Source organism: Toxotes jaculatrix, chromosome 11, assembly GCF_017976425.1.
Source record: "Toxotes jaculatrix isolate fToxJac2 chromosome 11, fToxJac2.pri, whole genome shotgun sequence".
Taxonomy (NCBI): Eukaryota; Metazoa; Chordata; class Actinopteri; family Toxotidae; genus Toxotes; species Toxotes jaculatrix.
The window spans coordinates 14,150,703-14,168,735 of record NC_054404.1 but is presented as its reverse complement, the minus strand read 5'-3'; the positions used below and the strand labels follow the sequence as shown (position 1 = coordinate 14,168,735).

Sequence of the window (18,033 nt, the reverse complement as noted above, 5' to 3'; positions counted from 1 at the left end):
ACATTGGCAGCTTATTCTCATTACATAATTACATTACACAATGTCACTGTAAAATGCAGTGCTGATACAGAATGATCTTTCCTGTGTGTTAGAAGAGGACAACAGTGCTATGTCTTAAAGAGGAATATACAAACAAGAGTAATATATAGGTGTTTTACCTGCTTTATAGCTGCACAGAATGTGGCCTTTATTTTTTATGTGGTTACCAATAACTGGTGGCTGGAGGAGAGACATTCTGCAAAACATCTATGGGATTGTTCCTGAATTTGGGAGGTCTATAGTGTGTGCTGCATGCTGTTTGGCTATTTATATTGTTATTGAACATAACTGTAGTTACTTGCTGGCTTTTTCTTCTTGTTTCCTGAGTAGCTTCTTATCAATAGATGAGATCCATATTGCTGTTAAGACGCAGAAGGTGTCCATTAGGCTCCGCTTGTGAGACATGTTCCCCTGAAAACCTTAATCAATAATCTGTGCTGGACATGATTTTTTTTTTCCTGTTTCCTCTCCTATTATGGACACATAGTAATGGACTTTGCCTGTGGAACTCAGCATTGATCGTTTTTATATTCATCGCTAACCAATTAAACTGGATAAAGATGAGGAGGCAAGTTGACTTTAATGCTCGCCGTGTGTTTCCTCGCAGGGCTACGATGATGGATATGGTGGAGAATATGATGATGAGAGTTACGAGGCCTATGAGGATAACTACAGCAATCAGTCAAAGAGGTGATGTTTACTCATAAATGCTGGATAAACAAAAAAAAAACAAGAAAAGAAAAAAAGGTTTTTAAGTCAATCAAACATTTTTTTTAATCACCATCTGCTCACGGTTACCTATAGCACAGCATGGGAAAAGTGCTCTGTGAGCAGCAGCCTTATGGGTCATCATCATGTTTCTATAATTTCAGCATTATGTATGTTCATTAATAATACGTTAGGAGCTCCGCTTGAATTACTCGGTTTACTCACAGGATTTAGCACCTTATATCTTTGTTAAAGGATAAATCCGCTGATATTTTTCTTCTTACTGTCAAAAAAAAAAAATCCCATGAAAAGGGATGAAAAAAAGAGTGAATTTGAAAGTACTGTGAGAGAGTAATGGCTTGTTTCGTTTGGTTTTTGGAATGCGATGCACTGAATATAAGAAAAAACAATGGATGTAACTTTTTACATCCAACAACAAATTAAAATATGAACAAATGTGACTTTATTTTGACTGTGATGTCTCTATTCTGTCTGATTTAGCATTTCAGAATATTACGAATACGGACATGGAACCAATGATGAATCCTACAACAACTATGGTAAGAACAGCTTATTGTGTGCTTTGCAGAACTGTGTTTTTGGGAGCTGAACATCACTGATCCAAACATGGATCACAAACTTTTTAGCAAACATCCTTGGACTTTATTTAAATTTATTCCTCACAAGATCCTGGCTGGCTGTTCTGCGCTGATATTTAAAAGATGTTTCACAGCGGAGAACCAAAGGAAAAAGCCTCGTGGTTCCAGTCCACTTCTAATCATCCTCACTCAGGGAGCCGCTCGGGCGTGCTACACCCTGCCTGCCTTCCTGACTATGAGCTGCATTTGAGTAGAACGAGAAAATGTGCCAGTGGAGGCTCAGGAGGCTAACCAGTGCCCGTTGTAAAGGTGGAGTGTTTTGCCTTCTGGATTGTGCCCTCATAGGCTTATTCCAGAAAGGCTGTTAGTATCAGCTGAGTAACCTCTGCTGTGCATACAACACTGCTGTCAGGGGAAAAGAAATATCTTGAATCTCCAAAACGATTGCTCAGGAACTTTATTTTTTCTTTTTTTCTTTTTGATAAATTCGTAGGCAAAATAGATTTCAGAATTTCCTCAGCCTTTTAAATAAAACATGTAAAGCTTCAGTTTAGGTAAGAACGTTAAAAATCGTGGAGTTACAGGGTTGTCACATGACAGAGGCGATAAGCTGGTTGCCACAGCAGGTTTGCAGGCTCATTCATTTTCAGCACAATGAATTGTGCACTGGGGTGTTGAGGTCGGCCCAAACCAAAACCAAGGGGGCAATGATTTGATTTTCTGCTCCATAAACACTTTCTTATTTGGAAGCAGTGCAATGTGCCATGCAGCAGAGGTGGCCATCTTTATGTAATTTGGCTCTAAGGAAGGAGCTGCTGACAGTCAGATCTCAGTATTGGTCCAACAGAGGGCAAAGAGCTTATGAAATTAATTTTCTGTGGAGAGGAGCCTCTGTAGTACCTGGGATAGAATGTGCACGCTTGAATTTTCTTGTCTTTGGTTAAATGGATTGTGAGAGGGTAGTATATGATACCTGAGCTCACAGTGTGACATGAGCCCTCTCAGCACAGTGAATGCAGAAGTTTCTACAGTGTGTTTTTAACTGTTTTGTTTTATTTATTTATTTATTTATTTTTGTAGAGGAGGAGTGGCCGAGTACCCGTCCCAGTCTCAAAGCCCCAGTTTTACGGCTGACAAGAGGGGGCTACAGGAAACATCCTTATGGTAGATACTGAAGGTGCTCCAGATATGTGACCTCCAATTTCAGACTTAGAATTTTTTTTCTTTTTTTAAATTCCTCATAAAAACGCTGTAACTTTTTTGTCCGTCTCTTTCAGAAATTGAAATTAAAAAATAACCCAATATAGCACATAACCACACAAAATCTAACATTATTGCAGCATTCGGACATTTTTCATTCATAATAGATAGAGTCGTTAGAGAGGAAATTCATGTACAGGAAGGTTGTTCTTAAAATTGGTTGTTTAAACGCCCTTCATTTCACCTCTGTCCCCCAAAAAGCATAATTATTTTAGATTCATGAAATTAAACAGCAGATTTTTTTCTTATACATCATGTCTCAGATTTTGACAAAGTAGTTTCCATTCATTGCCTTTAATGCAGTGATTATCAAGGTTTACTAACCAACCCCTGTAACGCCAGGATAAGACTACACAATATTTCTACCTTTCCTAACTCAGATTAAGCAAGCACAGTGTCATAGTGTCTTTCTGTGACTTGACCAAGAGACCTGGGAGACATATTGGGCCTGGACCAATCATAGCGGTGCCGTCTTTCACAACTTGCTTGAACTACATAGGTGACTGTGTCACCTGTGTGCTTCACCTGACAGTGCTAACATCATCATTCCTCTCTTGCTTCATCGTGTATACTGTGTGTTCCTATGGGCACACATCGTCAAGGTTGTCAGACAAGGAGAGAGGAAACAAAAAATAAAATAATAATAAATTATGTCTCGCCAGCCTTTGTGTCAGGATGTCGTGAGTGTAAAAAAAAAAACAAAAACAAAACAGCACACAAACCCAGTTTAACTTGTATCAGGTCACCCAAAATTAATTTACAGGCAGGATGAGTCTTTAAACAGCCACAGCCGCGGAGCAAATGTGACGCTCACATCAAATTTAAAATGAAGCCACAGTTCACTCATTGGTGTGGCTGTGGGCTCAGCCTGGTTTAAGTGGATCTTTTCCAGAGTAATACCTTATAGTCCAAACTTAACCCTGTGAGATTCAGACTGGTTTCTTCGAGACAAATTTGTTTTTCCACAAACTCAACCATTATTTGGCTCAGTAAAAAATAAATCAAGGGCAGATTTTTTTATTTTTTTATTTTTTAATATTTGTCTCTTTAAGCTGCAGATTCAGTGTTGCTCTGCAGAAGCTTCACCTCTTGTTTCGTTCCAACTGTGCCATGATTTGCAAAAATCATTATTATGGTAACAGAGAGCCACACACCGCTCTGAAAACAAATGACCTGATAAACTCCATTACAGGCAACAGATGGAAACCAAACCTTTTCCACAACTGAGGACCTGAATGCAAAGCAACCAAATGTCCCAAACATTTCTTTGAAAAATGTTTAGAAATCTAAATCAGTCCTCAAGTTTCCCCATAACTGATTGCAATATGAGACTCTGATGACTCCATGGTAAAAGCTCATATGACAGACTAAAGTTAGCCTAAGTTATATTGTGATTTTAAATTATATAACATGTGAGATCGTAATCGTGCAAAACACTTTTTCTTTTTTTGTTTGGGTTTAAAGCAATCAGCAATATACAGTGTGTAATTTATAATACGTGCTTTGTTCTGTGTGTAATCTGTATTTGTACATAAAGCATTTAATAAAAACAACATAAACCTCAACCCAGTGTGTAAGCCTTTCTAAATAGGTGGCTATGGAGCTATAAATTGCTATTTTTTCTACAGTTTGGTGACAGAAGCAAGACCATTTGAGTTTCTTGTTTCTAAAACTTAACATCTGCTTTCAGGTAACAGCTAACTCGTTTCATAAAGAAAGCCCACCAACCTGTCCTAAATGAATTATTGGTTAAATAATTTATATTCCTGCTCAGTCGCCCTTGAATCTCTGATCACTTTTTATTTAGAAACTAATACATTTCTTCTCTTAATTCACTCTGAAGTTTTACATCATTAAACAGACTGAATGACTCTGAGAATGATACGGAGTTAAAAGAGGTAAGAAGTCCTCATATATATTATCATAACAATGCCTTAAATATGCTCAGCGTTTGACGCTGGCTTCTGAAGGCCATAATGGGCCATGCGGGATGTACATTTTGACTTTCAACCTCTGATAGTATGTTAGTGCTGAGTGAAAAAACAGCACACTCAGTGTGTAGTGTCTTTTATCTGCAGCTCATCACTGTTTCTGCTAACCTCTTTCTGCATTTCTGTCATTTAACCTGACAACCCTGTATATATGCACTGTAATTTTCCGTCCTTTAAACATCGAAGCTGAAGTCCATTTAGCGATTTGAATTCTCTTTTGTGATTAGTACACCTGGAGCCTGGCTCTCATTAAGAGTGTAGATCACGGGACTGAAAGGAAGACTTAACACTAAGCAGGTAACCCTAATAATAATACTAATATAATCATCAAGTGCTAACTTCCACTTAAAAAAAAGTAAACCTGCCCTTTTTAACCCCAAATAAATGAACTGTTGAATTAAAAATCCCTTTCTGTCACTAACTAGATAGACCATAAGGAATTCAGCTAAACTGTGATAAAAGAAATAATAAATTTTAATAAAAGACGCTAAAATAAGCACAACTAAACATCACATACATCAGTGATATAAATAAATTCCAAAACTCCTCATAAAATGCCATGATATTTATAACACCTTGAATTGGTTTACTTTTTTCACAGTGATGGAATGTAATGACTGTTCTGTGCTATTTATTGTACCCATTGCATGCAGTCTGTCAGCCTCTAAGTGTTTATTATTGATGATATACTGTATAGGACTGACATGTTGTTTATCATATTGTTTTGTTTCTTTTCCTGTAGATAAAGAAACACACTGTAGTGTGATTTGGTCAAAGCAGAGAGCAATATAACAGGTGAGTGGATATATTCACCGGGACTGTAATCACAGTGTCGCAGGCTCTACTGCATCTATGTATGCAAATGATTTTTAGTCATGTTTGTTGAAATCTTCAGTGGTCACTAATGAGTCGTGTTTAATGTTAACTTTTAAATGGGACATAATTTAAGAAAAAAATCTGCTGGTTTGGTTAATTTGGCCTCGCTGACTGAATTCATTTTCCAAACAGCTAGCAAAGACTTCAGATGTTTACTTTGTCTCAGAGCTAGCAGTTTAAAACGGACTGAAACTTAAAAAGTATGTGCTCCTTTTGATCATCAAATCGTAGTTCACTACTGAACTTCTCCGTTCATGTTTTGTTGAAGAGTGAACATACTCTTCACTGCATGCACGCTGTTCATAAAAGATTGAAATATAATTTCCATCTCTCATAAATTCGCCATTAAAGCTCATTTACTTCATCTACAAGTGTTAGAGTTCGTAGTTTTCATAATTCTGACAGCTCATTAAAAAAACAATAAAGCATAGACATGCAATTAGAATAATAGAAACAAAAGGGGTAAAGGAATCAAAATCTTACTAAAACTGAAATGTAATTAGAAAGAATTAATCATCTTTAGTAGAACAGCAGAGTGATGAGTAGTTTTACAGTTTACGAGGGGTGATTGATAAGTTTTGGGCCTAAGGTAGAAGGACATGACTTACACAACTCTGCTTACATGCACGTGCTGTTCAGCTCTTTGAGTGATTATGCAGAAAGTTTGACGTCAGTAACTTTTGTGGCATTTCTGTTTTGGGTAATTGAAAATTTGCAAGTCAGCACTGTCTTAGAAAATGGACAACATCGGCCTTCGTGCAGTCATCCACTACCTCTGTCTCAAGGGCTTGTCACCCAAAGAAGTCCTTGGCCTGATTTGACACCCTCAGACTGCTATCTCTTCCCCACGACGGAGGAGGAACTCAGTAGTCACCATTTTGACTATAATGATGACATCATCGCTGCTGTGAACCACTTTCTGGAGGTCCAAGATGCTGACTTCTACAAAGAAGGGATCCGTGTGGTTCATGGCTGCTGGACTAAATGTGTAAATGTAGGAGGAGACTGCTGAAAAATAAATGTGCCAGGTTTTCTAAAACTGACTCTTCCTACCTTAGGTCACAAACTTATCAATCACCCCTCGGAAGTTTCACAGAAGCTTGAAGAACTCTGCAATAAATTCTAGAGATTAAAAATATTTATTGTACCTACATTACCTATTATTACCTATCTTCTTTTCTATCAAACAAATGTTTTGTTTGGGTTTTTTTTTTCCTTCTGTACTGGTTATTTGCAAGTTTTTGTCCTGCTATTCTGTAATATTCTTATTTTATCATCACTATATGTGTATTTTTTTATTCCAATCTGTTTTATAGCTATGCAAACTACAGCTACGCTTAATCGCTATGGACAAATACCCAGTGGCCTATTCATAATTCATCCTCTTCTACTGATGTTTTTCCAAAGATGCTATTCTTTTTGAATATGTATTCAGAGATATAGCAGCTTACATGCATGCTTGTGTTGATGATGCACAACACGATTTATGAACAAAGCTGATCCAGAAGTTAAAGACACGGCATCAGTGGTTGTTGTTTTTGTCCTGTCACATTGTAAAAGTCATAGTTTTCTATGTGTTACATGCCAAAAAATGCCATGATTCTTCTCCTTAGATGATTTCAAGCAAAGAATATAAAAGCAAATCTGTTGATTTTCACTGTAAGCCGACCAACCACCTTTTAATTGCCTATGAGGATGACTGCAAAGCACAGTAATAAAACTGACCGAATGAATACAAGAAATATTTAATTAAGAATAAAGAGTCCGGCAGTGTTTACATACAGTAGTTTAGATGTTACAGTCTTTAGCATCACGAGAGTAACTGAGTGTACTTTATAGTTATTCTGAGTTATCCTGAAACAAAAGAGATCTTTCTGCAAAAGAAACAACTTTTTCATTAATGAACAGGTTGAGGAGGAAAAATCTGTTTTTGGCTGAAACAGTGTAACTGTAGATTTTAATGAAAGGACTCCCAAACTTTGGAAAACAAATAATGCAACAGAGAAATGGGGATAAGAACATGACAGTTTCCATTTGTCTCCAGCTGTCTTTTTCATATATTGTCACACAATAATGAGCCAGCTGCCTGAACAACATATAATACATCTCTTTAAAAAACAAAAAAAAAAACCTTCCCATATTGTGGTTAAAATAATAGCTTCACATTGTGGGTTGAGCAGTTTCAACAATGATGCATAGCAAACATTGTTGCTGAAGTCACATTGTGCTTAAGTGCTGTTCAGTTGAATTGTACAATTATGACACAGCCTCACCGCAATATATTCTCATTCTGCAGTAATGTAACATGACTCACATCATGTTCCCTTTGCCTCCTTTTTGCAGAATACTATTTTCTACTTGTGCTTGTGCTTCTTTCCAGAGCAGAAGGCAGACAAACCAGCTCCCAGAGGACTGAGGATTGTACTCAGCCATCAGACATTTTCAGGTCCTTCATCAGTCAGGAAAGTAGCTTGGTATGTATTTCAAGTTGTTCTCCCTAAAGCACCTACCTCTAAAGCTGCCTGCATCGGAAAAGATTCATTGTTGAGGTTAGGGGAAGAATTACTGTGTCAACTTAATGTAAAATTAACAAGATGTCTTCAGTTTGCACCTCATTAATAGATCACATCGTCCTACAGTATATTTTTCAAGGCTGTTTTCTCAGGATAGCATTATTCTAAATCAGCAGTGAGCTACAGCAATGCACTATTTATTAAATTCATGTCTGGGAAAAAAAACATGCTGACAGAAGTCATTTCAGGGAACATGGCAGTAAAGCAGTTCAGACATCACTTTGGAGGGATTCATGTCAATCACAGATGATTGTTGATTGAATCAACGCCCAGTTTTGTTATAAGAGGCAATGAAACTGCCAAGAATAAAATGATGTTGATTAAATAGCTTTAAACGAATAACTATAAATGGTTGCAGATATAATTTCCTGTTCTCTGTCCTAAGTTTCCTTTCTGACTTGTTTCTTAAAAACTAACTCTCATGTTTATTTGCATCTATGAGTTGGAAGAGATCAGTGTTGCTGGAAACTCTGTGTATGCCAATGATGTTCATGCAGCCTTTGCCAGAAGCGCTCTCAGATCCATTTTCATAACAAGCCGGCCGCCAGCTCGAATCCAGCCAAGAGCCGAAATCCCAAAGCCTGCTATGGATGTTGATGCATTTCTTAAAGTAAATGCCACTGATAAAACTCCTCTCACATTCAGATTACAAAAAGGATTTTGAAAAAACAATCATCACTCATTGTACATCTTTCTTGTTTTGCTCAAAGAATGGAGTCTAGGGTGTTTAAATACTTAGCAGCTGTCTTCACATTTCTGTGCTATTAGTCCACACACAGATCCACGGTGATACTTGTCCATTAGGCAGTCCTGGGCTGCAGACTCGGGTGCAATAAAAAATTGGCAGCTGTTTGTTTTGCTGGTTTGCCAAGTTTATCACCTTTGGCAACACTGTTTATGCAGCCACAACACTCTTAATAGAACACACATTAGTCTATTTAGTGAGTCCTCTCTGTTCATGCATCTGTTCCTGTGAAAAAGTAAAGATACATTCTGTTTACGTTAACTTCTGTTTATTGCACACAGATAAATTTGGAGTTTGGATTGGAGAGGAAAAGATGATGAGACATGAAACATGATGGCAGAAACACAACAAATGACTCACAAGGAGGTAATGGTATCTATAAACTGTTGCTTTTCTCTATTAGAATAACCTTTTTCAGTGTATTTATAGTTGATTTGATCTGTACTGAAAAGAAAATTCTGGTGTTTTAGTCTGCATCTTACTTTTTTTGTGGAAACACATGAGAGCTTTTCTGGAAACATATTTATAGTCCAGTCAAATGGGGCCACAGAACTACAAAACAAAAAAACAAAAAAAAAAGAAAGAAAAAGAAAACCCTCCCTTCATTTTGTACCATCTGAATATCTTCTTGTGCTAGCTGGTCACATTTTAGATCCCACTGAATGCAAAGCTGCTTCACACAGGTTAAAGCTGAAAGTAGTTTTTTCTAATGGATGTTTTCAGGAAATAAGGTAATAACTGTTAATATTTGCTTTCATTAAGGCTTTCAAAAGACTGGTGCTGACATTAGGGTTAAGTTTGGATTTTTATTTATATAAATATTTGTGTATTTTTTTATTTTTTTAAATGCATTTGAGAATACTGTTTCCTTGACCACTGGTCTGTTTCCAGCAGAGCTCACATTCACCACTTCTGCTGAGATGGTGGTGAGAACATTAAAGGGATAGTTCATTATTGTAGAGAACACTATTATTTGCTTTCTTGCCAAGAGTTGACTTGAGAAGATCAGTTCCACTCCTAAGCATATATAAAAAATGTGAAGCCACAGCCAGGATGTGGTTAGCTTAGCTCAGCACAAAGAATGGAAACAGGGAGAAACTGCTAGCTTAGCTCTGCGTTTTGACAGTGAGTTTTAGAGGTACTTTTAGGTAGCTCTTGTTACCTTTGGACACCCCCCACTGTACAACTATGACAGCGGCATTGATCGTCTTATCTGTCTCTCAGCAAGAAAGCTAATAAGCGTATTTCTCAGACTGCACCTTTTCTAAGTAGTGTGCTAAATCTTACTCTGCCTCTGTTCACTGACTTAGAAATGAGACAAGAGACACCGAAAAATATGTATAAATATGTATGATTGAAAAATGAGGTTGCACAACTCAAGCTGATACCAACACATTCTGCAGTCATGTAATGATACCATCTGCTTATGGGTTCACACTGGCTGAGAGAGAGACAGAGAGAGAGAGAGACATCCTCAGATATGCAACACGCCTTACTCGCTAATTCACTCAACGGCTGTGTGAACAAATAAATGATGGCTGCACACTCTTTTGTGCCAACTCTCATACTTAGTGCCTTATTTTCTCGAATAATTGCACCTATTTGTTCTTAACAAGACAATAAAAGCTCATTTGAAAAGGTTGAAGTGAGAGTGTGAGGTGAGAGTCTATCTCCGCCTATCTCCATCTCAAGGACGAGCTGATTGTCTCTGGCTAAAAGCTGCATCTCCATACAGAACGTCACCCTGGATGTCAGACAAGTGTTGACAGATTATAACTGGGGGATTCATAAAGAGACAGTCAGTGGATCTAGGGGAATTAATGCATTTGATGCACACCCAGTCAAAATGTCAGACTCGGGGCTCAAATGCTCGCTGCATATACAAACTACTGCACACCAAGGGCACAGTGTCATTTATCATACATCACAGAATCAATTCTGGCAGATCTGGACACGGCTGACACATAAATAGTTGTTGAGATTATTATATAGACTGAAAGGAATAGTTTGACCTTTAGACATTAGACATCCAGTTCAAATACTAAGCTAAGCTAACCGTCTCCTCAATCTACCTTCGCATTGACCGTACACTTTCAAATGGTATGAATCTTCTCGTTTAACTCTCAGCAAGAAAGAGAATAGGCATATTTCCCAAAATATGCCTAACAATTGCTTTAAATATGTGCCTTTATTTTGTGCTTTGCTTTTTTTTTTTGACCATCAGTATACAGTGTGTGCTTCTTTGTTGTGTTACAGGTTTTTAAGTGCTATGAAGACAACAAGAAGTTGCACTCCTCTTGGACAATAAAACTTTTATCTTGTGCTACGGCATCTAAGTGTTATCTTTTTTCACATAAAAAATGCCCTCAGGTTAGTGAGTTTTCACTAACCAGTTTAACTTGCTTCTTATATGAGACGTGATTCTAGCATGATGTCACTACTTTTCAGTTTTTTTTCTATTTTGGCCCGGCCTAAAGTAAACGCACCTCACATTGGAAATATCTGAGAGAAGCTCGACACGACTGCACCTTATTTTAGCCGTGTTGAGAGGTGTTGTCATCTGGCGGCTGCTGTCATTACCAATCCGAGAGCACCCTGTGTCTGTTCCCAGCTCACTAATAAATGCTTCACTTAGTGCTGCCAACATGAACATGTTAGTTCATTAAGCAAGTCGAGCCCACTGCTGGCGTTCTGGCCAAATGTCACAGCTACTTTACGAGCCCAACCCGTCACTGCCTCCGGAATATACTAAAGCGGCAAGTCACAGCTCACACCTTGTGTCATTCTCTGAGTGGTAGTCATAATGAATGGTGCCGTTTGCAGCTCTACATATGGTGCGCGGTGATTAACACTTGAGACTGATAGAAGCAATATAGGCATCTTGCCTAAGAATGCCTTCTTTCTGAATTTGTTTGTTCATATTTGATTTACAAAACAATAAACTGATCGTAAACCGAGCATACCTGGAGCTTCTCGCAGTGCTTCAACTTGAGCAGCTCACAGGCCTAACGAGTCAGATTTAGTGCAGAAGATCATCCTTTTCTTATCTTTTTGAATGGAAAGGGATTTCGTGAATCCGCTCAATTGCATAGAAGACTCATTTCATCAAAACATGCACCTCTGATTCTGGCATTTGTTTAATTCATTTGCTCCGTGACGTACACTCCACACAGCCTGTCAGACAGCACGGGATTTATCTTCCTCGATATCACTTGATCTAAATATTGGAAACACAAAGACACCAAAGTGGGTCAGGATCTAGGCACGTACCCAGAAATGTTCAATGATGCAAAACAGTGCATGGTAATAACTCTAACACGCAGCGTTTCCCCAAGCCAGGGACAGCTACCTGAGCAAACTGAGCTCTGTTTAGACAGCTGCTTGATGAGCCAGAATAGAAAATGAGGGCTTATAATCACCCGAGTCTAAAAGGGCCTCTTCACCAGCACAGCACTTGTGATGAAATGGTGTGCAGAGTCAGAGTCCTTGACGTGTTTTGATGATTTTCATGTTGTTTCCCCTGCGACAGCAGGCTGGGATCTAAGCCAGGTGACAGAAGGTGAGCATGTATAGCTTGAGCTGCAGTTTTTTTTTTTTTTTTTTGAAAGTTCTGCGCTACTGTATACAGTACTGATCTCAGCTCCCTTTTGCACAAAAGCCCACCTCCCCCAAGTTCATTAGAGCTATTTTTGGAGAGATGATGAATTTTGACGTGTTGCACTAAGCAGCAACAGAACTGAGCTATGTTTCCTACTGATGAAGGCATCTCCTACACAAAACATCTAAATGAGTATAGTGATGGTTTGCTGCATGAGATTTTTTTGGGGTTGTAACATTGCAGGAACTGTTTTGTAGGATGTAGCGGTCCTTGAAACATTTCTAGGATTTCATAGCTTTTTTAAATGACCCCTATAAAGTACAATACACCAAGCGATAAAAAAAACCCAAAAATGACATCCATTATTGTGATTTTCGGCTGTTTGGACTGAAGGTCTAAATTTGCCTTGAGTCTCTCTCAAGGAAAACTAAACCATTTCTCTCTGAATGATGTCTTCAAACGAACAGTAGAGTCTGAAGTCTTTTCCCACTGAGAATGTTTTCATGCATAATGCAGATACAAGCTGCTAAATACATCTCCATATTCAGATTATAAATAACTATTTATGAATAAACATAATATTTCTGTGGTAACTGGGCCTCTATAGCACAAAAGGCAGAAAAGAAGAGGATAAAGTGTTTAAATGCCTCAGTAATCTGGCTAATGATGGCAGAGTGATGCACAGCTTAGGTATCTTTTCCACTTAATCTAAACTGGATCAGACATAGAGTCAGATATAAATATATGTTAACAGGATTTAGTGCTACGTACAGTCTGTTTATGTGTCCTCATTCATCACCAAAGGTAATTTCTGTGATTTTGTCCATAGTGTTTAAAATATTTCTCTAAAATGACTCACTAAAATTATGTATAAAACAATAAAATTATGTTAAATAAGCATGCAGCCGACTTGTATTGAACATTAGAGAGGAATTTTCATTAATTTCTAAACCACACGTGCTAGAACACAAGAGCTTTGTTCTAAAATCCTAAAACTGTGACCGTAAACTTGACATGTGACATTCTGTTGTTGTCATTACTCACACTAACTATGCACCATGCTATGGGTACAAATGAACATCACTCTACTTCATGCTTAACCCTCAGCAGTTCTTAACTGCTACTTGGGCCCTCTCATATTCTGTAAGCTTTTCCACCTCATTCACTGCTGCTTGTTTTTCAGTGTAAACAACTTGAATTATCACCTCAGATGAGCTGTACCAATCGTGGAAATCCAAAAGTCCATCCAGCTTTGAAAATTTATCTCAGATAACTTTTTTTTCCCCCTGCAGTTCATACCCCCGTGAGTTACAGTGCAAGATGTCATGTCAGATAAATGCCTCCAACAGGCGAGACTGTGATGTAGCTGTCAAGATTCAGAGTCACGGACGTCCCCAATGAAGCCTTTTTGTTTTGTCTAGATTGTATTTCCTTTCACAGACGGGAGAAATAATACACAGTTGTTGGATTCGATCTGGATGACAAAAGTACCTACAGCAACTATTGCTCAGAGAGCAAGGTGATCCATCTAGCCCTCACGTAAACAGTTGTCTATTGATTCAGCAGTTGATTGTCAGTCAAGGTCATGGTTGGGTTATTTTGTCCCTGGGTACATTAATGAAGAGCATATGACAAGAATCCACACGTTCTATAGGGAATTCTTTAGCGTCTAATATGTGAAATTTGCCAGACCTGTCACATCTATACCAAGGTCAGTAAGTGTTTTTCACAAAGGCCTGACAGTCAATAATGAATGGGCACACTACATTCACATATTACAGGCAAATATTACATGACTTTGCAGCATGCAGACTGCTTTAAAAAGAGTTTGAAATCAGTGTTAGGTGGATGTACATGTTACAGCACATGTTTCACATTTAGGCTGGCGCCGTTTTCCACGACTTTAGACATAATTCATAACTTAATGTATGGAGCCCCAAAACTGACAAAATGTGGTAAAAGGTTATCTGAGAAGTCAACATTAAAATTGAATGCATCAATAAATTAATTTCATTAATTAACACGGAGTGTAAAAAGAAATAAACCTTTGTACCTTTCCTTGAAGAGCCTCCAATCAATTGGTTAAAAGCTTTCATTTTCTTTACCACTCATCAGTTGATAAAATAAATTTAAACTTTACATATTTTACTCTTTTATTTATTTATCTTTCACTAGCATCTGTTTTTCCGTTTTCCTCTTTACATGCTCTTGGTTTACATTTAATCATTTCTTATTTTTCCGCACACAATTCCAGTTTTCTTAATTCATGACAATGAAATGGGCATATCCATGTATATCCACAGCAATAAGTAGTGTGTGTATCATTACGTGTACATGTTGCTGGGGCATCTTTTAGACAGCAAGCTAGCTAAATTTGCTAAACTATTGATTGTTTGCTTCTCAGCTTCAATTACTGTTAGAAGAGTTCATGTAGGAAAAAAATAAAAAGCTCGCTTTTTAAAGGAAAGAAAGTTATAAAGCCTTATACTACTTTTGAAAGGCCATTTTAATTAATTATGTAAATAACTTATTAAATAAATATTTATGTATTCTGTTTTACTTCTGATTTGACTGATAATCTTTATTACGCTTCACAATAACCATAATTTCTATAGAAGCATTAAGCTCAAAAACACTCCACAGCCACAGTTTAGATATGACTGAATTATTCTTTCACTGATGCTTTGTTTCTTTGGTAAAAAGCCCAAAGGGTTGCTGCAGTAAGCTGCTGAAGTCGATTACAAGCTTACATTGACCTCACCTTATCAGTGTGGCAACCCGTGGGGCTGTATTAGCTCTTTGTCTCAAGTGAAAGTAGTCCGCATCATTTTCAGGACTGAATAAAATGCAACAATGCAAAGAACGGCACAGAGAGCCACTCTGACATTTTCTAATTAACACTTTTCTCAGTCCTTTGCTTCAGACACTTTTTGACCATGATGTATGAATGGGAAGGAAATGTTAATAGGCTTTTAAAAGCAAATACTGCATACATTATTTTAAAAGGTCAGTTTTGCAGGTCTCTTTTTTGATTTTATTGTCTTTTACAAATTTTCAAGGGCTGAGGCCAAAATAGATGCTGTTGCTCAAGGGCAACGCTACATGAAACACGATTACTAAAAAATATGGAGTCATCAGTCACCCTCTATACCATCTAACTCCTGTGAGGTGTTGACATTATGCTGTGGGGTCATGATGATCTAATTATGAAAGCAAGAGAAAGTATTTTCGTGAAGTCGCTGGTTCAAATCAGCACACCTGTGCGCCCTACCACAGCACAGCTAAGACATCAAACTAGTGACAATCATGGGGCTTGGGGAAAACTGCAATCCTCCACAGTTAGGGCAGCTTCAGACCCAGTGAAGATGAAAAATGCATGTCAGTAGTGAAAAGTCTCTGCTCCCCGAGGGGTGCTGAAGCTATGAACCACAAGAAAGAGATTAACCAATGCACCTGTGAGAGAGAGAGAGAGGTGAGCTCCCTGTTCTCCTCCGCTCTCCCTCTCAAACCTATCTTTTCTGAAATGATTTATTTTTTAATAAATGTTCAATGACAGGTGTGATTTAATGGGGCAAATAATTTGTGTCAACTTGAAGGGCTCAAAGGACGGTTTGTTCTAACAATAAGTCCAAGTAGAAAAGCAAAGAAGCTAAGAAATGCATTTAACTAAACACTGGCATTTCATTTTTTGGCATTTCTTTTGTCTTATAGTTAGATAAAGTGTTACATTCCTTTGTGATCGCATTAGGTAGAATTAGAAACAGTTTACAACATGAAACTGAAGTAGTCCAAGTGGTTCCAGTAATAGCAAGTTATGAGCTCTAACCAAAAGGAGATATCAGTTGCATTCTTCATCTACATGTAGTCCTCAGATTGGCATGGATGGTGTGAGACAAAATGCTCTTTCACAGCCTTTTGACACGGCAAGAACTTACCATGATTTACCCCATCAGGAGGGCATCAGCATTGAAAATAAGGGGGGGGGGGGGGACTTATTTTATATCCATCAATCACAAGGGGGCAATCTGGTGGACTGCTGTGAGCTCCGGCTCATCAATCCATCAACGTCAAAGAGGAAATCCAGGGGATTGCTCTTAACTGTGGTTCCTCACACTCCCATCTCTCGGATTCTTATCACCCGTCTGTTCAGACTGCTAACTCTGTGTCAGCTCGTGAAGCATCCACCACTCCAGCGCGCTGTCTCCACCAACACCCCCTGCAGGGAAAAAGGACGGGCACTCAGCTGGTTGATTGTCAGGGCCATTATACCCCCCCCCCCACCCCACCCCCCAACATCCCACAGTTCCACAGCTTCCACAATTCCCTCCATTAACAAGGGGGTTTGCTTTCCACTTCCCCTTTGATGTGTCACACTCTGCTGCAGATTTGTTTTTAATATGTGTGACAGAATCCACTTAACTGGTAGTGAGGGGAAGACTTTTTTTTTTTTTTGCTGTGGAGTGACAGCAGCCATTCAAGCCCAGCGTGGCATTCACGTTCTAGTCTGTGTTATGTTAAACCATAGTTAATTATAGATGAATCATCATCAGAGAGGCAGCCGTTAAGCTATACAATCGACACTGTGTTGCTCACCCAAGGGAGAAATCCTAACCGATACTCTGTATTTTTACTTAAAGAATTATTAAGCATTTTGAGAAATGCACTTATTTGCTTCCGTGCTGCGTTAGATGTGTTTTACCCAAAATGTCCAACTATTCCTCTACTTTTTTTTTTTTTTTCATATTTCATTCACAATCAATTGCAAACAAAACCACATCAACTCTGGATGTTGAAGATCAATATTTAATTGTCCTTTTCTGGCTGTGCTTGCACATGTGGTTTATCATCACATTGATGCAGTCTGAATGCACACAGAATGGGCATTTAAATGTGGTCACAAACACACACACACAGTGATGTTCATGGATGTTCAATAATCCAGCCACAATGTCCTCATAAGCAATAAGGGAGAGTATTGTAAACACAGATATGGGTAAATACGGCCAAATGAGCTGCAAGTCATTTTCAAGTCAAATGTGGATATACAGCAATATGATCTCATTAAATTCTGTGTTCAAAGCTTTAATAACTCATGGGAAAAAAACAACTTCAGAGAGCAAGATGTAAATGTAAGCTCCCTCCTCAGTTGGGAAATTTCTCCAGTATGTGGGGGCTCAAATAGACGGTCAGTGTTGACTAAGCAGTTTGATCCGCAGCAGTGCGTAAAAGGGTAAAACTAACTTCAGTTTGTGCCGCAGTGATCAAAACTGGTTTTTACGAAAGCAGGCAGAAGAAGGGACTAACTGTCCTCTTTCACAGGTTGTGTCCAACATAAAGTCTAACAGGAAGCGACAGCACGGCTGCGGGCGAAGCTTTAAAAGACGGAAGAGTTTGCGAGCTATGTTAATCACACGAGCTGTGGCTCACACATCTGTCAGGTTAATGAAACAACGGCCGGAGGGAATAATGATGAGTTTACATACAGCTGCAGGAAGTTTACCACCAATTTTACAATCAACAGGGCTGTCACATCTCCTGTGTTAATCTCTTGTGTCTGGAGAGAGGACTTGATGACAAATGTATTGGTTTTCTTTTTTCTGTAAGGGGCCAACATCACACTCTGCTTCATAACAAGAACTGCCAG

General features: G+C 38.4%; 1 protein-coding gene across 1 annotated transcript in view; it reads left to right on the top strand.

The window, feature by feature from the left end:
• khdrbs2 (KH domain containing, RNA binding, signal transduction associated 2) overlaps window positions 1-5,389 on the top strand; it is a 54,997-nt gene extending 49,608 nt beyond the window's left edge. The window contains exons 7-10 of the mRNA XM_041050253.1: window positions 647-729; window positions 1,249-1,307; window positions 2,427-2,510; window positions 5,340-5,389. Of these exons, the coding sequence (XP_040906187.1) occupies window positions 647-729; window positions 1,249-1,307; window positions 2,427-2,510; window positions 5,340-5,389 (276 nt within the window). The remainder of the gene's footprint in view (window positions 1-646; window positions 730-1,248; window positions 1,308-2,426; window positions 2,511-5,339) is intronic.
• Window positions 5,390-18,033: the final 12,644 nt, after the last annotated feature.